This window comes from Macaca nemestrina, chromosome 8 (assembly GCF_043159975.1).
Source record: "Macaca nemestrina isolate mMacNem1 chromosome 8, mMacNem.hap1, whole genome shotgun sequence".
NCBI classification, from domain to species: domain Eukaryota; kingdom Metazoa; phylum Chordata; class Mammalia; order Primates; family Cercopithecidae; genus Macaca; species Macaca nemestrina.
In genome coordinates, this window is record NC_092132.1 from 111,864,482 (window position 1) to 111,886,422 (window position 21,941).

Genomic DNA, 21,941 nt, shown 5'->3' on the forward strand with positions numbered 1-21,941 from the left:
TGCATGTTCTTGCTTACAAGTGGGAGCTAAACAACTGGTACGCATGGACACAAAGATGAGAACAAAACACACTGGGGACTCCAAAAGTGATGATGTGGGAGGGAGGGAAGGATGGAGGGAGGGAGGGGAATGAGCTGAAAAACTGCCTGTTGGGTATGATGTTCACTATTTAGGTGATGGGTTCGCTAGAAGCCCAAACCCCAGCATAACGCAATAGATCCATGTAGCAAACCTGCACATGTAACTCCTGAATCTAAAAATAAAAAAATACATACAGAGACTCAAGTCTGTAATCCTAGCACTTTGCGGGGCTGGGGTGGGCGGATCACTTGAGGCCAGGAGTTTGAGACCAGACTGGCCAACATGGTGAAACCTTGTCTCTAGTAAAAATACAAAAATTAGCTGGGCATGGTGGCGGGCGCCTGTAATCCCAGCTACTCAGGAGGCTGACTCACAAGAATCACTTGAACCTCGGAGGCAGAGGTTTCAGTGAGCCAAGATCATGTCACTGCACTACAGACTGGGTGGCAGAATGAGACTGTGTCTCAGATAAATTTGTAAATAAATATAAGACAAAACTAAATTTTTTAAAAAAGCTAACAAAACAAAAACACAAAGTAAACAATTAAACCAAGTGTATTTATTTATTTTTTTGACACAGGCTCTTGCTCTGTCACCCAGGCTGGAATGCAGTGGCACAATCTCGGCTCACTGCAGCCTCTGCCCCCTGGGTTCAAGCAATTCTCCTGCCTCAGCCTCCCGAGTAGCTGGGATAAACCAAACTTCTTACCCACTATCAAGTGTCAATATTTTATCTTTGTAGATAACATATGCGAAATTGGGATTTGAATGGTAATTATTTACTGTCAATCCTAAAACAAACTCCTCTGGACACACTCCCCTGAGTTTAGGAAATAAACTCTAGCCAAGCTAAAAACAATTATCTAAAAAGAAAGCTGAAAACGATTCAAAATGCATTTTCAGTGATGTCAGGAAAACACATATTCATCATTTTGTTTTGGGCTTCACTCTGTTTTGAAATTAACGATGGGCAGTCCTGTTATTCCCTCATTCAGGGCTCAGTTCTTCCTTGGAAGCAACAAGAAGTATTAGAGGTAGATTCTACCCACAGAGGACCAGAGGAGGCTTGGGAGGATGTAGCCCTGATTTTCCTACCCAGTTGCAATTCCCTACCTGGGGGAAAGTGGTGCATCTTGGAGGCTCTTTGTTCTTTTCTCTAAGTGGTCCTAGGGCCCATCCCCAGGCCTTATGGCAGGAGAGTCACCTCCGCCCACCGCACGAGCAGCTCTACTGCTGGGAGCAACCACACACAGCAGTGTGCACCCAGGGGCTTGCCAGGATCAGTTCCCCAACACTCACAATGGAAAATAAAAGCCATAGACCCTTCCCACAAATCTCCCTGAGGAACACGATATGCCCTCTTAAATAAATATTTTTCAGATGGGAGGCTTTCTAAATAGAAAATAAGTGACTGGGTTAGCAGACACAATCCTTGGATCGAAATTTACCTGTTTGAGCCACACATTGGTTGTCATCAGCTGATTCTTTTCATCCTAAGAAAATGACAATTAAAAAAATACTGTAAGTTGAAGTGAAAGTAAGTTGTGATTTTTGCTGTTGTTTTAGAAATGGGGTCTCAAGATGTTGCCCAGGCTATAGTGCAGTGGTGCCACCATAGCTCACTGCACCCTCGACCTTCGGGGCTCGAGCCATCCTCCTGCCCCAGCCCCCAAGGAGCTGACTATAGGTGCACGCCACCACACCCAGCTGTTTTCTGTTTGGTTTTGATCAGAAAAATGTATCCGAGTCTTACCTTTGAGGTGTTAAAAGTACAAAAGATTCTCAATTTTAAACAGTCAAATGGCATATAAATAGTCAAACGGTATGCAGATTTTGCTTAAAATGAAAAATAACTAAAACGAGTAGCAGTTCATTGTGGCTGTATTTATATAAAATTGCATAACCCAGAAGGCACTTTAAAGGTACGAAGTAGGCTGGGCACAGTGGCTCACTCCTGTAATTCCAGTACTTTGGGAGGCCAAGGCGGGTGGATCACCTGAGGTTAGGAGGTCGAGACCAGCCTATCCAACATGGCAAAATCCTGTGTCTACAAAAAATACAAAAATTAGCTGAGCATGGTGGCGCCTGCCTGTAATCCCAGCTACTCGGGAAGCTGAGGCAGGAGAATCACTCGAACCTGGGAAACGGAGGTTGCAGTGAGCCAAGATCACATCACTACACTCCAGCCTGGGTGAAAGACAGAGTTTCTGTGTCAATAATAATAGTAATAATAATAATAATGAAGGGGCAAAGTAGAGGGAAATAATAGCTAAATTGGAGATGGGCTTTGCATGACTTCCTAGAAGGAATCCTGGGGTATTGAGCCAGCCAGGGCAGGTGAGCATGCACACACGTGTGTAGTGGGGTGGAGAAAATGGACAACATAGGAGGATTCTTCTGGGGCTTTGGGGACCATAGCAGGACAATTTTGTTGCATTTGGGGAGTTAAAGTTCACTGGTTTCTTCTAAGAACACAATCATGGCAGAAATGCAAGCTAAAAAGGAAAATTAGAATGTGAAGGCATGGGTGAGTTCAGAAGAGGTGACGGGGCCGCCTAGGGAGAGCAAGAATGGGCCTGGCTGTGGGCACTGTTGTTACCACCCCGTCTCCCTGCAGACCCCCCTACCAGCCCACGGCACAGCCACGGAGGATCCAAGATCACAGCGCGTCAGCCCCAGGCTCAGCTCCTCTTCTCTGCAGTTCTCAGCCCTCCTTCCTGAGTGTTCAGCAAACCAGGCCAGGGGCAACGACTATCTTAGCAACCACATCCTCCCCCCAGCAAAAAGGTCCCACACTAACAGTGCTGCAATTTACCCTGTGATACCTTCTCGTTCTTTCCTCAGGTCATTTCAGTGGCTTCTTGGGGGCAGATTTTCTCTCACAATAAATTATTTTTTAAATTGAAATGTCAGACATAGGGAAAAAATATATTTTAGACTCATAAACAGGTTAAGGAATGCATGTTCTTTTTAGCTAAGTGCCAAGGATTACTCACCACATCTACGAGCTGGGATATTTTCAATCCAAAATATACTTTTATGGTGTCATTAGAATGTAATACAGGGCGGACCCATTTCTGATAACCTTGGAACAAATGTCTGAGGAGGGCATCTTCATTTTCGGCGATTGAACTGAACCCTGCAGTGGCTGTAAAAGAATCATGGGGGGACATGGGTAAATGGGAGGGGCACGATGCCTGGATGAGTGTCCCGTGGCATCCTGCACCATAGGCTGTGTCTGTTTCTAAACAGCCCAGTTCCTGAAAGGCAACTTGGAGCATGCGAGAGTCTCCATGCCCACTCCCACCTCCCTCCAAACACACACAGCTGAAAACAGAATCCGCATTTTTTTTTTTTTTTTTTTTGGTGAAAATTTTTTTTTTGAGATGGAGTCTCGTTCTGTCGCCCAGGCTGGAGTGCAGTGGTGCGATCTCTGCTCACTGCAAGCTCCACCTCCAGGGTTCATGCCATTCTCCTGCCTCAACCTCCCGAGTAGCTGGAACTACAGGCACCCACCACCATGCCCAGCTAATGTTTTGTATTTTTAGTAGAGATGGAGTTTCATCGTGTTAGCCAGGATGGTCTGGATTGCCTGACCTCGTGATCCGCCCGCCTTAGCCTCCCAAAGTGCTGAGACTACAGGCATGAGCCACCGCCCCCGGCCCAGAATCCACATTTTACCCAGAGTTCCGCTCTCACAAGATTTTCCCATCATGGGGTCAACACCCGGGTCCCAGAAGCTCTATCTGCAGCCACCCCAACCCTCACCTCTGGTCCCGTCTGCAATGCTCCCTCTTCACAGACATGGGCCCTGCCCATGAGCTGTTCTCTGTCCCTGAGCCTCCAGCATCTCCCTTTGGAAGTCTCTTGTTATTTGTCACACCTGTCTTCCTCTGGAGCCCTGACAATGGGTGCAGTGGGCATTGTATTTGATCGTGTTTACCCAGCACCTAGAACAGTGCCTGGCCCATAGTGGGTGTTCATTTTATGTGTGTTGGTAGGTGTCAGAGTCGGCATGTGGCCACTGAACACCAGCCGTGTGCCCCTCACGGTCCTCTTGTCTTTTTCCCAAGGAAGTCTTTCCTTACGAAGTCCTTCCTTGGTCAGCAGCCAGGATGTCACACTCTGCCTCACTGTGCGAGAACCTCAGAAACACCCAGTGTTAAACTGTAACCCTCCAGTTGGGGAAATGGCTTAGGAATGCAGTCCCAAAATAAAGTTTTATTTCCTTACAGTGCAGTGCTATCACATTTAAAACAAGCAAGTCCCCTACTTTTTTTTAAAAAAAGATGGGGTCTCACTATGTTGCCCAGGCGAGAGTGCAGTGGCCATTCACAGGTGTAGTCCCATTACTGATCAGCATGGGAGTTTTAACTTGCCCCTCCTTGCCTGTTCAGCACCCGATTAATATGCTACGGCAACTCATTCTGCACCATGTCCTGACCATAGAAAACCTTTTTCTTCCCACTGAGACACCCATATGCTGGGTAATGATCTCATGAGAGACATACCCTCCAGGTTTACCCAATCAAAGTCCAGGGATTCTTTTAGGAAGAAAAGCAAAAGTGTACCTACCCCCTGTTTGCAGGAGGCTTCTGTAGGCACTTTCCTAAGAGAGGAGCAATTCAAGGTGCCTCTGTCCCAGCACCTCAGAGGCATGGGTAAGGTGGGCTGTGTGCTCTGAGGGTACCCAGCCCCGTTTTCCTCCACATAAATGCAAATGAGTGATAGAGACGCAACCTTACATTTATGCTTATTTATTTAAAAACTGTGGGCCAGGCACGGTGGCTCATACCTGTAATCCTAGCACTTTGGGAGGCTGAGGTGGGAGGATCGTTTGAGCCCAGGAGTTGGAGACCAGCCTAGGCAACATAGGAAGACCCCGTCTTACAAAAATGAAAAAATTAGCTGGGCATGGTGGCGCACCCCTATAGTCCCAGCTACTTGGAAGGCTGGAGCGTGAGGATGGCTTGAGTCCTGGAAGTCAAGGCTGCAGTGAGTGGTGGTTGCACCACTGCACTCCAGCCTGGGTGACACAGCAAGACACTGTCTCAAGAAATTTTTGTTTTAATGAACAAAAACTGATCTATTGATTGCTATTAGTACCAAGAGCAGCACTGGGAGCAGCCAGCTGGGCAGCCACCAGGGTGTCAGTCTGTAAAGAGCCAGGAAACCTTCCTGGAAATGTACAGGGAGAGAACAGAGGGAATTCCCCACAGCCTCTAGAGGGCAAGTTGTGTATTTGCTCAGGGGGACATTCTTGAAGTCATCTTTGACTCCTCTCTTTTTCTCCCACCCCGCATCGGGTCTTAGTGTTCTTCAGAATACATCCCAGCCCTGATTGTTCCCCACCATCTCCACCGGGGCCACGCTGAGAGCACAGATGCTCTCTCTCTTGGGCTCCTGCACTGCTTCCTAATTGTTTCCACTCCTGCCCTTTCTACAGTGCATTCCGCACACAGCACCTAGAGAGGATTATGTCAGTTCCTGCTAAGTGCTCCAGATGGTTTCCCATCACACTCAGAAAGAAACATCCTAAGTTCCACCACAGTCTCCCTGACCCCATGTGGCCCTGACTGTGTACCCCCCAACCATACTGCCCGCATCCTCCTCCCCAGTCCTCGGGGCAGTCTGCGATTCCCAGAACAAGCCAGAATGCATCTGCATGGGGGAAAGTTCTTACGCTTATCCAGAGAGTCCACAGCCATTCCTTCACTTGTCCAGTCTTTGCTCAAATGTCATTTTCTTGAGTAAGTCATTTCAGGCTACACTATTTAGTATATGTGCTGCCGAAGCGAGCACAGGCTACACTATTTAAAAATCCCTCTCCTCTCTATCCTTTTAGGGTACTTTATCTTCCAGTAGAGAACATAATCATATCACATTTTTCTGTTTATTGTTGTCTCCCCTCCCTAGATGATGCCAGCTCCAGGAAGTTGGGGATTGTCTTCCTTACTCCTGTATTCCCAGCTCCTAGAATAGTGACTGCCACCCAGCAGCTGCTGAGCTAATGACTGTTGAGTGGACAAACACTTGAGCAATGATGCAGTCAGCTTTGTGGCCTTTGTTTTACTGAGGGGCATCTGGAAAGTTGGGACCAGAGGTGAATTGCTCAAGAGAAGAGGGAAGCAGTGAGGACACAGCTGTCCTCCTCCATCTATTCCCAGGTCAGGGAGCCCCCTCCTCTAAGGCAGAGAATATTGTTTGAAAGGCACTTGTCTTCACCTGTTTTGTGCGGCTACAACAGAATACCACAACCTGAGGAATTTGTAATGAACAGAAATTTATTGGCTTACGGTTCTAGAGACTGGGAAGTTCAAGATCATGAGACCAGCCTCTGGTGAGGGCCTTCTTGCTGCATCAAACATGATGGAAGGGCAAAGAGGGGGTGAGAAAGACAAGAGGGGGCCAACCCCTCCCATGATAATGGCATAAATCCACTCATGAGGGTGGTGCCCCCATGACCCAAACACCTGCCATTAGGCCCCACCTCCCAACACTACTGTGTTGGGGGTCAAATTTCCAGCACATGAACTTTGGGGAACACGTTTAAACCACAGCAGCACTGTGGCAGACACTGCCAGTTCCCTGCCCAACAGCCATTCCCCCCTTTTCCTTGGCAATAGATGCTAAATTTATTCAGGGTTGCATGGTGCCAGCATAAAAAGCTCAGTTCCGGGCTTCCTTGCATCTGGGAATGACCTATGGCACATGTAGCCAATTAGATACAAACAGTAGCTGTTGGGATTGGGGTGGTTAGAGAAAGGTTATTAAAAAGGATGGACTTGATCTGACATGTCTGCTTCCTTCTTTTTATCTGGAACTGGAGATTTGGCCACTCATCTGTCTTGCAAACCTGATGAAAGCTACACACATAGGAGGGCAGAGTGATACACAGAACCTGGGTTTCTGATAGCCCTGTACTATTGGCCTCCAAATTTCTTGGTATGAGAGAAAAGCAATCTCCTATTTGGTTCAGCCACTGTAGCCACTGATAGGCATCTGAACACAGCCCTGATGGCTGCTTGCACCACCTGACTAGCTGCTGAGGTGCTGGAGTGCTGAAATTCCTGCAGAGTCCTTGAGTCCCAGGTCAGCCAAATTAGCACAAATTACTGAAGACAATGGGTGGAGGCACTCCAGGGAGGCTGAAAACAACTGAATGATGCCTGAACCAACACATGCGCGCGCGTGCACGCGCGCGCACAAACACACACACACACACACACACACACACACACCCCTATTAGCTCAGACAACTGTGAGCTGGGATAATTTCAGACACATAAGAGAGAGGGTTCCTGAAGATGAGCAGGGACTGTAACCATGAACTTCCTTTCCCAAAAGGAAAATTGTCCAGTCATTCTGAAAGGAAATGGAGTTGCATGTTGGGAGGGGAAATCTAGAATTCCGACCTGAAATGCTTAGCATTTGCACTTAGGCAGCTGTGCCCCCTGTGAAGATATAGGAATCCTGCTCTTCACCAAGATCCAGGCGCAGTGAGCAGCTCTGCTCTTTCATGCACAGCATGCATCTCCACCTGTGTTACCACTGTCAGAAGGCGCACTTTCCGTCTGAATTAACAAAAAGCATGAACCACACTGGCTGTTAGGAACTGAATGTTTACATCCCTCAAAAATCAAATGTTAAAGCCCTAACCCCCAATGTGACTGTATTTAAAGACAGAGCCCATAAGGAGGCCCAGAGGACAAACCATGTGAGGACACAGCAAGAAGGCAGCCTTCTGCAAGCCAGGAAGAGAGTCCTCACCAGAAACTGACTTTTTAGTGCATGATCATAGACTTCCAGTTTCCAGAATTGTGAGAAAATAAATGTCCGTTTTTAATCAGTCTATGGTATTTTGTAATGGCAGGCTGACTAATGCAAATCTGTTCTGACCAAAACAGACTTTATCTCCCTAACAAAAAAAAGTCAAAGATTAAATGATTTCTGCTTAATATCCTGAAATTTCCGAACCTTTCCAAAATAGAAGCTGAAGTCATTGGCATTATTGAAGCAGACTTAGAGGACAAGCCTGGAAATGTTTCTGGTTTGTCCTTCTTGTGAAATAGAACATTATAAGAAAGATCAAGTTCTTCTCACAGTTGATCCTTTGAGACCAGGGCCTCCATAAATATTTGATGATATTTGAATGAACAAATGAACACATGAACAAAAGGCCATAACAGTGTTTTCTGTGACCCAGGGGAATGAGGCAGAGCCAGCCTGGCTTACTGCTCCCGAAGATGTAAAATCACAGATATGCTCAAGGTTTCCAGGACAAGTGGTCTTTGTATTATGGAATAAAAGGATTCCTGGAAAGTTGTGCATAGACCAAATTTTTGCAAAATAACTTATATTTAAGATTAATCACAATATTCTAAGATTCATTTCAGTAATCCATTGAGAAACCAAGAATTTTTTCTCAGAAGATGAGTGTCCTCCATTGTGGATGCACATATATATATATATTTTTTTAGGTGAAGTCTTGCTCTGTCACCCCGGCTGAAGGGCAGTGGCATGATCTTGGCTCAAGGCAACCTCCTAGGTTCAAGTGATTCTCGTGCCTCAGCCTCCTGAGTAGCTGGGATTGCACCAACATGTCCGGCTAATTTTTGTATCTTTAGTAGAGACAGGGTTTCGCTACATTGGTCAGGCTGGTCTCCAACTCCTGACCTCAAGTGATCTGCCCGCCTCAGCCTCCTAAAGTGCTGGGATTACAGGCATGAGCCACCACTCTTGGACATAGATGCATTTCTTAGAGAAGCTTGGATCCAATTTCAGCCACAATGAAAGAGGAAGGAAAATTGAACTGATAATGAAGTTAAGACAATAAAACCAAGAAGGACCTCCAGGATCACTCCCGCCCCTCGTTTTATAGGTGAAGATACTGGGGCATTGAGAGGAGCCTTGCCCAGGGTCATCCAGCTGATGGTGGCCTGCGTGGTCTTCTGGTGGCCAGGCCAGCCATCTTCTCTTATTCCAAAAATTCAATTCGATAAACATGTATTTGCTGTTATTGCTATTTTTGATGTTTTGCTGTTAGCATTGTATTTTCCAGAATCCTTTACTGTTATTTAGAGCAACCTACTACCTGGAAGAATTATATTATTTTTATTTTTTTGAGACAGAGTCTCACTCTTGCCAGGCTGGAGTGCAGTGGCGCGATCTTGGCTCACTGCAACCTCCGCTTCCCAGGTTCAAGTGATTCTCCTTCCCCAGCCTCCCAAGTAGCTGGGATTACAGGCACGTGCCACCATACCCACCTAATTTTTGTATTTTTAGTAGAGACAAGGTTTCAACATGTTAGCCAGGATGGTCTCGATCTCCTGACCTCGTGATCTGCCCGCCTCGGCCTCTCAAAGTGCTGGGATTACGTGCGTGAGCTATCATGCCCCAGCTGAATGATATTTTTATTTTATTTTATTTTATACTTTAAGTTCTAGGGTACATGTGCACAACATGCAGGTTTGTTACATAGGTATACATGTGCCATGTTGGTTTGCTGCACCCACTAACTCGTCCTTTACATTAGGTATGTCTCCTAATGCTATCCTCCCCCTACCCCACCCCTGGCCATGACAGGCCCCTGTGTGTGATGTTCCCCGTCCTGTGTCCAAGTGTTCTCATTGTTCAGTTCCCACCTATGAGTGAGGACATGCGGTGTTTGATTTTCTGTCCTTGTGATAGTTTGCTCAGAATGATGGTTTCCAGCTGCATCCATGTCCCTGCAAAGGACATGAACTCATGCTTTTTTATGGCTGCATAGTATTCCGTGGTGTATATTCTAAAATCACATAACAAACAGCATTTGTTTGGCGGTAGGGAGACTCTAAGCCTTGGTGTCAGGTTATGTCACACACTTGAGACTCCCTCTGCTGTAGTCAGTTAGGCACAGAGGCCTTCACCCAGGGCCTCCCCAGTGGGCACCGCTCTGGTTGTGCCCCTTAGTGGAGGATGTCCCATGCTCTTCAGCGACGGCACATTCCTGCCTCACATGTGGCCGTGTGCACCCAATATTTCCTTGCTTTGAGTCTGTCTCCCCCCAGCCCCAAACACACACACTTAGTCCAACAACACGGCTTCAGAGAGTATTCGCTGCGTGTTAAACTTTACACCACCTCTGTTGGTAAAAAAGAAATTTTGCTACTTCTCTAAACCCCTCTTCTTCCTTTTTCTCTCTTCTACTGCTTTTCCTTGCTTTTTTTTTTTTTTTTTTTTTTTTAACAGAGTCTTGCTCCTTTCGCCCAGGCTGGAGTGCAGTGGCGTGATGTCGGTTCACTGCAACCTCCGCCTCCTGGGCTCAAGTGATTCTCCTGCCTCAGCCTCCCAAGTAGCTGAGATTACAGGTGCCTGCCACCACACCCGGCTAATTTTTGTATTTTTAGTAGAGACAGGGTTTCCCCATGTTGGCCAGGCTGGTTGCAAACTCCTGACCAAAGGTTATCTGCCCACCTTGGCCTCCGAAAGTGCTGGGATTACAGGCGTGAGCCATGGCGCCTGGCCTCCTTGCTTAATCTTTGTTTCATTTTTCTTCGCCAAAATATTTCCTGGGGGGCTGGGTGTGGTGGTTCACAACTGTAAATCCCAGTTACTTGGGAGTCTGAGGCAGGAGGATTTCTTGAGACCAGGAGTTTGAGACCAGCCTGGGTGGTGCAGTAAGGCTCTGATAAATAAATAAATAAATGTTTACTTCTATTTTAAATAAATGTGTATATTTCCTTTGGGGCCAGACAGACAACTCCATGGGCAGAGGAAGGAAGATGGAGAGCCAGAGAGCGAGTGTGAAGGCTTCAGTTCGGAGGCAGAGACAGGGATGGAGTGCACTTGGCCTGATGCTGGTCATCTCCTGTGCACCAAGCTCAGGCTGGGACAGGCTCTGGGAGAGTGTGCTGCTGTTGGCTCAGAAGGCTGATTCCCTTGCCTAAGTCATCACTCATTAGGATGAGAATCCAACAAATATTTATTTAACACTGAGAAGCACTGGACTCAGATTTAGAGACCATGGGTTCTGGTGCTGATTCCAAGCATTTAACATCTCCCAATAAGAAAAGGGAATGGGTGATGCCTGAGGCCTCCAGCAGCTCACACCTTTTGGGCTTTTAGAGTCTTTGTGTCTAAGAAACATCGACAAAATTGGCCTATTAACCCCAGATATTTGCTGTTTTCAAGATACAAAAGACAGCCAGAGTTTAAGATGTGCCCATGACTGGGGAGCAGCCCTTCACTCACAGATGAGCAACAGACAGAGCAATCAGGTAAAAGTAACACAGCTACCAGGGGACTGGAGACACACCTCTGTGAGCGGGTTGGGGCTCTCTCAGCCCCACTGAATGAAATCATGAAAGATATTGATGAGGTGCCTAGTAATACCTTAAGACAAAGAAATTTTCCTTTGGAATTGAAGACCTGACCTGGTCTCTTTATTATATTTATTTATTTATTTATTTATTTATATATATTTGAGACAGAGTCTCGCTCTGTCACGCAGGCTGGAGTGCAGTGGCGCGATCTCGGCTCACTGCAAGCTCCGCCCACAGGCTCACGCCATTCTCCTGCCTCAGCCTCCCGAGTAGCTGGGACTACAGGCATCCGCCACCACACCCGGCTAATTTTTTTGTATTTTTAGTAGAGACGGAGTTTCACCATGTTCGCCAGGATGGTCTCGATCTCCTGACCTCGTGATCTGCACCTCAGCCTTATTCTTTTTATTTTTTAATAGAGACAAGGCCTTGCTCTGTTGCCCAAGCTGGAGTGCAGTGGCATGATCATGGCTCACTGCAGCCTCGACCTCCTGGGCTCATGTGACCCTCCTGCCTCAGCCTCCCGAGTAGCTGGGACTACGGGAACACACCACCATGCCTGGCTAATTTTTAAATTTTTTGTAGAGACGGATGTCTCTCACTATGTTGTCCAGACTGGTCTTGAGCTCCTGGGCTCAAGTAATCCTCCTGCTTTGGCCTCGCAAAATGTTGGATTACAGACGTGAACCATTGCAGCACCCTTGGTCTTTTTTTTTTTTTTTTTTTTTTTTTAGACAGAATCTTGCTCTGTTGCTAGGCTGGAGTGCAGTGGCGTGATCTCGGCTCACTGCAACCTCTGACTCCCTGGTTCAAACAATTCTCCTGCCTCAGCCTCCCAAGTAGCTGGGATTACAGGCATGTGCCACCACACCCAACTAATTTTTGTGTTTTTGGTAGAGACGGGGTTTCACCACGTTGGCCAGGATGGTCTCGATCTCCTGACTTCACGATCTGCACGCCTTGGCCTGGTACATCCTACCAGTCTCTTTATTCTTGATTCTATTTCCTTTCCTCAGTCTCTCAGACGCCCCTGCTCTCTTCCCTCCACCATATCAACATCCACTTTTAACAAAATTTGACAAACACACACTGAGGTACAAACAACTGATAAGGCTTAATAGATAAAACTTTTCTCTCTCACAGATCTATACTAAATCTAATAACCTCTTATAAATCTCAGATCTGTGAGTATTTCTAGATCCATCAGCACCTGTTCATAATTTTACGAACAGGATTTCATAAAAATCTTCAGGATTATTTATGATTTTACTGATAATGCCATTTGTTTTATCCTCAACCAGGACAGAAAAGAAATAATTGGGCCGGGTGCGGTGGCTCACGCCTGTAATCCCAGCACTTTGGGAGTCCAAGGCAGGTGGATCACCTAACGTCAGGAGTTTGAGACCAGCCTGGCCAACATGGTGAAACCCCATCTCTGCTAAAAATAAAAAAAATTAGCCAAGTGTGGTGGTGGGCACCTGTAATCTTAGCTACTCAGGAGGCTGAGGCAGGAGAATCCCTTCAATCCAGGAGGCAAAAGTTGCAGTGAGCCGAAATCGCCACCTCACTCCAGCCTGGATGACAGAGCAAGATTCCATCTCAAAAACAAAACAAAACAAAACAAAACAAAACAAAAACAAGGCTGGGCGCAGTGGCTCACGCCTGTAATTCCAGCACTTTAGGAGATCGAGGCGGGCGGATCACGAGGTCAGGAGATTGAGACCATCCTGGCTAACATGGTGAAACCCTGTCTCTACTAAAAATACAAAAAAATTAGCCTGGTGTGGTGGCAGGCACCTGTAGTCCCAGCTACTCAGGAGGCTGAGGCAGGAGAATGGTGTGAACCTGGGAGGCAGAGCTTGCAGTGAGCCGAGATGGCGCCACTGCACTCCAGCCTGGGTGACAGAGCAAGACTCCGTCTCAAAAAAAAAAAAAAGAAAAAAAAAGAAATTACTGAAGAATTTCAAATCTCAGCAAAGACAATTGGGAAATGTGGACTTTTTTGCTTTGACACCTTTTGGTATGTTATGGTTTTTCCTTCCACTATTGCCACCTTGTCAAAAAAAAGAAAAAAAAGAAAAAAAAAAAAGCATACCACGCCCATGGAGCTAGCCCTCATGGTGAAATCAAAGAATGCATATCTAATGGATTCTTGATAGCATGAGAACTCTTTTTTTTGGGGGGGGGGAGACCGAGTTTCACTCTTTTTGCCCAAGCTGGAGTGCAACGGTGTGATCTCAGCTCACTGCAACCTCTGCCTCCCAGGTACAAGCAATTCTCCTGCCTCAGCCTCCTGAGTAGCTGGGATTACAGGCGTGTGCCACCACACCTGGCTAATTTTTTGTATAGAAACGGGGTTTCACCATGTTGGTCAGGCTGGTCTCAAACTCCTGACCTCAGGTGATCTGCCTACCTTGGCCTCCCAAAGTATTGGGATTACAGGTGTGAGCCACGATGCCCAGCAGAGAACTTATTAGAATGGCTTTGTTTTCATTTCCTCTTGCATTCCTAGACACTGGAACCATTCCTGGGATACAGTAGATGCTCAATAAGTATTTATTGAATGAATAAACACATGATGTCTTATCATATCATAATGTTGTAAGAGAGATGGGAAAATAAATAAGATACACCTCCTGCTTTTTGAGAGCAGACACCACACACAAAATGTGAAATAGCAATATGAGAGACACCCCATGGCCACGCCGGAAGAGCCTCTTTACCAAAGCCAGAAATATAAAAATGAAGGGGTTGCCTCTTGTAATTTGAAAAATGTAGTTTTGCATAACAAAAAGAAACTATTTTCTTTACAATGAGTAGTAAAGTTAAAAAACGTAAGGAAATATGGAACAGATTTAAAAATATGAGCAGATGCTGATGGATCTAGAAATACAGATGTAAGATTTATCACAGGTTATTAGATTTATTATAGATTTGTGAAAGATCATACAATCTTCTCAAACTCTTCCAGCCCACACAATGGAGACCAGTGCCAGGTGCCAAGCAATTCCAGTTTTCTTATATAATCCTGATTGTGCACAGAGGACGAGGCTTAGCTGAACCAAGAGAGTTTATGCTCAACACCCTCGCTAGCCATTGAGAGAAATCATTCTCTGGGAAAAGAGTGATGAGAATGAATTATTTTATAATAAATAGAATAATAAAGACAGAAAAACATCAGACACACGTATATTAATGGTAAACTCAAACACACAGAAGTTTCTTATTACTTTTGTGATTGGCAAACTGCATTTAAGACTTTGAAAAGTCTAAATTTCATGATATTTGAAAGTGAGTTTGAGGCTTTCTGCATTTAGAAATTCCTGCTCCACTTTGAGTCCTTGGTCTGAGAAAAGACTGTTTTTGACAATAGGATAATGTTCAGGTGCCTCACAGTCTTGGGACCTTGAAATGTAGAATTTATTTCTGGATTTGGGCAAATCTCCCTCAGTGTCTTCAGTTTTCCATTTGAAAATTACAATAATCAAACGTGGCAAAAATACTACTGAGAAATTAATACAAATTGCTGGTGGACCAACCCTTTTCTCACCATCTGGCTGCGGTTTCAGATGGTTTCTGATTCAATGGGGGAAAACTTTCTGTTCTCAAGTTACACAAAAAGTGAAATGATTCCCAAACCCAGGAAATTGGCAGGTGCAAATGACCAATCCCCAAAGCCTTTCAGTACTTTATTCCTCTTTCCTTTTCTTTTTGTTCTCTTTCTCTGTGTGTCTGTCTCTATCTTTCACTCTTTCCTTTTATTTGACCTTCATCCTTATCAAAAATTCTTCTATTTTCAGTTGATAATAGTCACATAAAACACATATTCATAGAGTTTTGATACATTTGTGTTTAACTGTGATATATAAACATACTAAATCTACCTACATACACAAATTTATTAAAATATTTATATAGGTCTACAGGGCATATTGGAAAAAATTAAATATCTACATGCAGATACAGAAATTATTAGTAAATATGATAGAAAAATGTCGATATAATAAATTTCTGTGCCAAATATTTGAACAATTCTCTGAGTAATGCTTAGTGCATTCAGTAATGTTTTTCCTGCTTTTGTGTTTTCTTACCAAGCTCATAGTGATTCAGAAGGAGAAATGCAGCAAATGACAAAAACATAAACATTATGAAATTCATAGATATGATTTCTTCAGCAAAAACCCCCCACATCTCATAGAATTACTCATTTGGGCCACATTTTAAAGGTTATGCTAAATGTATCCTGTGCATTACATGTTGTAATTCTAACATTATCAACACCATAGTTTTGCCTCCTCTGCTTAAATAAGTCTGCAACTGTAGTTTTAATTTAGTGTGACTTGTGCTTACCTGAGGAAGGGATGCCAAGGATGATGAGAATCAGCATCAAATCTGGGAGCATCGTGATGTCAGTTTCAGAAAGACAATTTCTTCCTTTTTAACAACAGAGCATTTCCATTGGAAAAGGGGGTTTTGAAAAGAAAATGCAGGGGTTCAAAATCTGAAGTGGAACCCAAGAGGACAGCAACACCTGGAGTGGAATAAAACAGTCTCAACCCCTCTTGCCAAGTGCGCTGCTTCTCAAAGTGCACTTCATTGATTTGCAGTCAGCTGTCAGATCGTGTAAGTCTAAAACATATCGCTGGGTCCTAACTCCTGACTTATTAATTTACTCCCTTGCAAGAGATGCAGGGCACTGGAGAAAGGATGAAGCTAGACAACTTCTGAATGTTCTGTGATATTTTTCTTACGATTGGAGATCTGCATATGGAAGAACCACACTTAACCACATCCATAGTGAAAAGTTTCTCATCCCCATTATTTCTCTATTCTCTTTTCTTTTCTTTCTTTTTATTATTATTTTTTGATACGGAGTCTTACTCTCTCACCCAGGCTGGAGTGCAATGGTGCAATCTCAGCTCACTGAGTCCTCCGTCTCCCAAGTTCAAGCCATTTTCCTACCTCAGTCTCCCGAGTAGCTGGGATTATAAGCACCTGCCATCATGCCCAGCTAATTTTTGTAGAGACAGGGTTTCACCATGTTGGCCAGGCTGGTCTTGAACTCCTGACCTCAGGAGATCCACCCGCCTCAGCCTCCCAAAGTGCTGGGATTACAGGCGTGAGCCACAGTGCCAAGCCTCTCTATTTTCTTTTCCAGTTGGACCTGAAAGTCATGAGTATGTCCTGGAGCCTCCCTATTCTGCTGGTTCGCACATGTGTTAATATCAGCATATTCTCTGTGGTTCCCTTGACCCCACCAGGTCCACCTTCTGGTCACTACAGGGGACAGTAGGGTGGGAGGTTAGTGTTGTTTTATGTATGAGACTTGGACACTGAGAACACCATCCTTTCTTCTTCACAGTTGATCAGATTTCATCTAGTTCAGTGCTGTGCACACCCAGAAGGCCCTTGATAAATGCGTAATACATCAAATAGATGGCAAGTACAAAGTCAGGGCTAGACAGACAAGAGGGCCAGGTGGGAGCCAAGACCTACCTGGTTGGGAACTGAGTGCTGGAGGAACCCACTCCAGGGCATGGAGGAATTCCATCTTAGCGGCAGTGATTTAGTCCAATTTTTAAATTTCTTAATTTAACCCTCCTGTGTGCCATTAGTGAGTTTGAGATACCAAGAGGGTGCTCGATAAGGAGCCATCGTGTCCTGAAAAGAGGTCTAGCCCAGGACCCCGGGACCCTGAGCTCTTGAGCCCTGCCTGTTCTTCAGGGCCCCTGTCTCAGAGCCCCTCACATCACAATGTTGCTGCCCTGCCTAACCTCCCTTCCTACACCACCAGCTCCTGTAGGAGGGCTTGGCCTCCAGCCCTCTGGAGTTTCCCCTGTGTCTCTCTGTGTCCAGGGCCTGACACTGCAAATGCTTGAGAAGTTTGCGGGAATGCAGGGAGGAAGGAAGGAGCCACACACTGATTTCCTCCTATCCATCTGAATTGTGCTCCTGGCCTGCTGAGAATTTGTAACGGTCTCAGGAGTAAATCAGCCACCACCAATCCAGGTGTGCAGGAAGTTTTACCTTTATTTTCAAGAAATCGAATAAAATGAAGATAGCCTTCCATGGAACTGGCTGGAAATCCAATTTCAGTCATTGCAGACCCTGCAGCCCTCTCCCTAGGGGAGGAACTGGATCAGAAGCCTTTTGTGGTCCCCAAAATATGGCACAGTCCTGTATCCTCCAGGCTACCTTGACCACAGCCGGGGTCCATGCCCCGCCCACATGGTCCCCTGGAGCCAGCAGCTCGGTTGCTCTTTGCCTTCTCCAATGCCCAGGATTCTGCCAAGACCCAGGATTCTGCCAAGACTGGAGGCCTCGGTAACAGGACCCTGCCTCCCTGGGCCCCACACAACCCCGGCCTGCTGAGGACTGCACCCCTCGAGTGCAGCACCGAGCAGGGCACAGTCCTGCTGCCAGAAGGACCTGCCAGCCCCTTCCTATGCCTTGGGAAGTTCTTTTCTGTCTCTCTTTATAGTCACCTTTCTCCCTGCAAAGACGCTCAGCTCTTCTCCATCCCACTGTAGAAACCTCAAATCATCTCTCCATTGAGTTTAGACTTTGAGGGGAAAAGCAGACATCAAACAGACACAGGAAGAGAGGCTGTCTTGCTCTGTTGCCCAGGCTGGAGTGCAGTGGCACGATCTCAGCTCACTACAACCTTCACCTCCCAGGTTCAAGTGATTCTCCTGCCTCAGCCTCCTGAGTAGCTAGGATTACAGGTGCCCACCACCATGTCCAGCTAATTTTTATATTTTTAGTAGAAGCAGGGTTTCACTATGTGGGCCAGGCTGCTCTCGAACTCCTGGCCTCTAGTGATCCACCTGCCTCGGCCTCCCAAAGAGCTGGGATTACAGGTGTGAGCCACTGTGCGAGCCGGGCCAGGTGTGCTTTCAATTGAAGATGTAAGTTCTGACTGGCATTTAGTAATCATGAAAGTAGTGTAATACTAATACCATATTTCAAGACCACTTATAGTCCATGATTCTAATCCAATCACCATCAATGCTTTACTTCCTTCCAGTGCACACACACATGCACACACACAAACATGCACGATAGCATTGTGGTCACCCAGTTGACATATGAGTTAACACCCTTCAACTGAGCTGTTACTTTTTATAACATAAAACTCAACATCATTAAAAAGGTTATTAAGGCAGGAAAGACAAAATATTTTTTAAACAAAAGGACATTTTAGTACTGATGAGAAAAATAGAAACTTTGAAAAATTATTTCATGACCTCTAAGGGGACAAAAAGGAACATTGTGGTTGGTTCCGTAGTACATGTAAGTGAACTCAGAACTAGTTGAGCAACTGTAAACAATGGTGTGGATTAACAAATGGATGTCAAGCCTGGAAGAGGGTCTCTAGAGGCGGGCTGCGTAGATCTAACACATTTAGCATCTTGAAGGCATGGAAGATACACTTAATGGATTTGCAAATAACAAAAATAAGAGAGCCAGCCTGATTGCCAAGGTCCCTTCCAGCGTAAAACCGTACCCGCTTATCCACCAAGCAGGACAGAATTACAGTACCCAGTGACCTCAGAAGTGGGGGGTGCTGGGCCCATGCTAGCAAGATAGATTGGCTTAGTTCATGGCCACGTTTGTGTGAATCGGGACAAAATGTCTTTTTGCTTTATTATTTTATTTCTACATCTTTTTGCAGTTAGAAAAACAAAATCACGCTGAGGTATTTAATTAATTGCCTTAACTGCCTGCATGATACTGACAGTCACTTGGTCACTCTACGAATGGCACTCGTCGCAGCACCCCAGCCTGTCTGGAGCCGCCTTAGGGCACTGTTTTGTTTAGGACAGCACAGTTTAGGAAGTTAAATATGTTTATTCTGGGGACATCAAGAGACCTGGGATCTAGAAAGGAAGATTTATGAGAAAAAATTAAAAAGCGAGTTTAGATGAGAAGAAAAGAAGTCTGGCTGTGCGCGGTGGCTCACGCCTGTAATCCCAGCACTTTGGGAGGCTGAGGCAGACAGATCACTGGAAGTCAGGAGTTTGAGACCAGCTTGGCTGACATGGTGAAACCCTATCTCTACTAAAAATACAAAACCTAGCTGGGCGTGGCAGCACATGCCTGTAATCCCAGCTACGCTACTCAGGAAGCTAAAGCAGGAGAATCGCTTGAACCCGGGAGGTGGAGGTTGCAGTGAGCCGAGATAGCGCCATTTCCACTCCAGCCTGGGGGACAAGAGTGAAACTCTGTCTCAAAAGAAAAAAAACAAAAACAAAACAAAAAACAAAACAAAACAAAAAATAACAAAAAAGTCTAAGGGAACTGTCTTTCCTCTATAAAAAGCTTACATGTGAGTTACCTGTTCCTCACCAACACCTGGGGAGGTGAAGTCACAGTGAGGCGGGGGCAGGTTTGGGGCTGGGACCACACCTCCCACAGCTGGGTGCTCTCACTGTCTCTGTACCATGATACTTAATAAGCAGTTCCACTAATCACAGTGTGCCAGTTTATCACGGAGAGAACACACTCCCTGCCTTCTGGAGGTCCATCAGCTCTCCCTTCCTCAGTCACCCATCAGGGTGCTCCCTTCCTCGGGGCCTTCCTTACGTCTAACCTCAGTCATTCCTGCTGTAGCCTGCCTGGCTCTACAGCCAGCCAGCATTTCAAATACTCCGATCCTTTTCTCACTACCAGTGGGGAGGTTTTGTGGGAGGGAGCAGGGATGCTGTCTGAGTTCACAGGATTCAGAAGGTCTGGATTCAGGATCCAAAGTATCTGAATTTGAAATTCTCACTGCCCTCCCAAAAACCTCTCATCCTTTGACGCCTAAAATTTCACTCTAGAGATAATTGTTTTGGTTTAAATCTTATTACATCCACCACTGGGCAGGATAACACTTTAATCCAAAGAGCCAACTCTTTTTCTTCCTGGGCTCTATCCACACGAATGACATTTTTTTTCAATAGCCACATCTCTCACTATTGGTAGAGGTGGGAAAACCATGGCTTTTATTTTTTAGGCAGAGACAGGGTCTTGCCATGTTGCCCAGGCTGGTCTTGAACTCCTGAGCTCAAGTGATCCTTCCACCTCGCCCTCCCAAAGTGCTGGGATTACAGGCTTGAGCTACCGTACCCGGCTTTTAAATAAGTGTCCAGTTCTTTCCTGGGATCAGACCACGGAAGCCCCGGACTCCTGGACGTGCTGCGCACCCTCCCTGGGCTGGGCATTGCGGGGCCTCGGACCAGGATGAGTTGTGGAGCTCGGGCGCCCTCTGGTGGCTTACTCGTCACACTGCAGGCCTTTAAAGGGTGTTTGCTTCAGACGGCGTGTGTTCTTCAAATTTTAAATAGAAAGGTAATAGTAACAGCCTGCCTAAATCCCAAAGTAAGCACTGGAAGGCAATGGGCTGCTGGTTTAACAGCTCTACCCTTCCACTTACCGCTTGCCAGGAGGGCAGTGCGAACCCGGAAGGCCTGCGCGTTCCTCAAGGCGGAGAGTTGGTGCCCGGGACCGAGCTGGAATCAATCGCGGGGCCGCAGCCCGGGCCAGAGCGCCGGGAACCCAGGTGTGCGCGGGAGGAAGGGTTCAAACAGAAACAAACAGTCTAAATGGATCACGTGAGCAACGTTTCCCAAACCTCCCTGTGCTTCCCAACCATCTGGGGAGCTTTCAAGAAACACGAAGCCGGGCGCGGTGGCTAAGCCCTGTAATTCCAGCATTTTGGGAGGCCAAGGCGGGTGGATCACCTGAGGTCAGCAGTTCGAGACCAGCCTGGCCAACATGGCGAAACCCCGTCTCAACTAAAAATACGAAAATTAGCCGGGCGCAGTGGTGGGCGCCTGTAATCCCAGCTATTCGGGAGGCTGAGGCAGGAGAATCACTTGAACCCGGGAGGCGGAGGTTGCAGTGAGCGGAGATGGCACCACTGGTGACAGAGCGAGACTACCTCTTGAGAGAAAGAGAGAGAGAGAGAGAGAGAGAGAGAGAGAGAGAGAGAGAGAGAGAGAGAGAGAGAGAGAGACGATTTACTGGTTGTTTTCCACCAGAGTTCTGATCCAGTAGCCTGGAACAGGACCTGGGCTCTCGGAGAGCAGCCAGGGTCCCAGACCCTGACCGCGCTGGCCTCCTCTTCCAAGTGAAACCTCCGCAAAGACCAGGAGGAAAGACTCAGTGGCCGCAGGGCCCGATCGCAGCACTGAAGCACCACGGGCCACGAGGGTGCCGGTGACCAGGAAGGCGCCAGAGATATGAGGGGCACTGGGAGGGGTACAGAGTGCAGCGCGGGACCCCTGGTTGAAGAGAGGCGCCTTGCCTCTCCTTTCATTCTTCAGCCATTCTGTTTCTTTTTTGAGGCTTCCCCTCATCTTGTCTGAGCGACAGGAGCGTCCGCACTGTGTCCTCCCGCTGCCACTGTTCCTCAGGACTGCAGCTTGGTCGGAGGACCAGGGAAGTGTCTGCACAGACTGGCCAAGCACCGAGGTCTGCTTTTCCACCAAGATAAGCGTTGGGATTGAAAAAGCTTTGTCCCAGCTCCTCTGGGTGGGAATGGGCCAAACGGGCTGCAGATGCACTGGGCTC

The 21,941-nt window shown here is 46.5% G+C and overlaps 1 protein-coding gene across 2 annotated transcripts in view; it reads right to left on the reverse strand.

Annotated features, from left to right (window-relative positions):
• Positions 1-21,313, reverse strand: part of LOC105476621 (cholinergic receptor nicotinic beta 3 subunit) — a 42,137-nt gene extending 20,824 nt beyond the window's left edge. The window contains exons 1-4 of one of the 2 annotated variants that reach the window (XM_071068310.1): positions 20,803-21,313; positions 15,735-15,915; positions 3,078-3,229; positions 1,530-1,574 (exon numbers count right to left, since the gene is read on the reverse strand). In XM_071068310.1, coding sequence (XP_070924411.1) covers positions 1,530-1,574; positions 3,078-3,229; positions 15,735-15,786 — 249 coding nt within the window. In that variant the 5' untranslated portion in view covers positions 15,787-15,915; positions 20,803-21,313. Of the gene's footprint in view, positions 1-1,529; positions 1,575-3,077; positions 3,230-15,734; positions 15,968-20,802 lie in introns of those variants that run through there. The other variant, XM_071068311.1, reaches the window with a different exon arrangement.
• Positions 21,314-21,941: the final 628 nt, after the last annotated feature.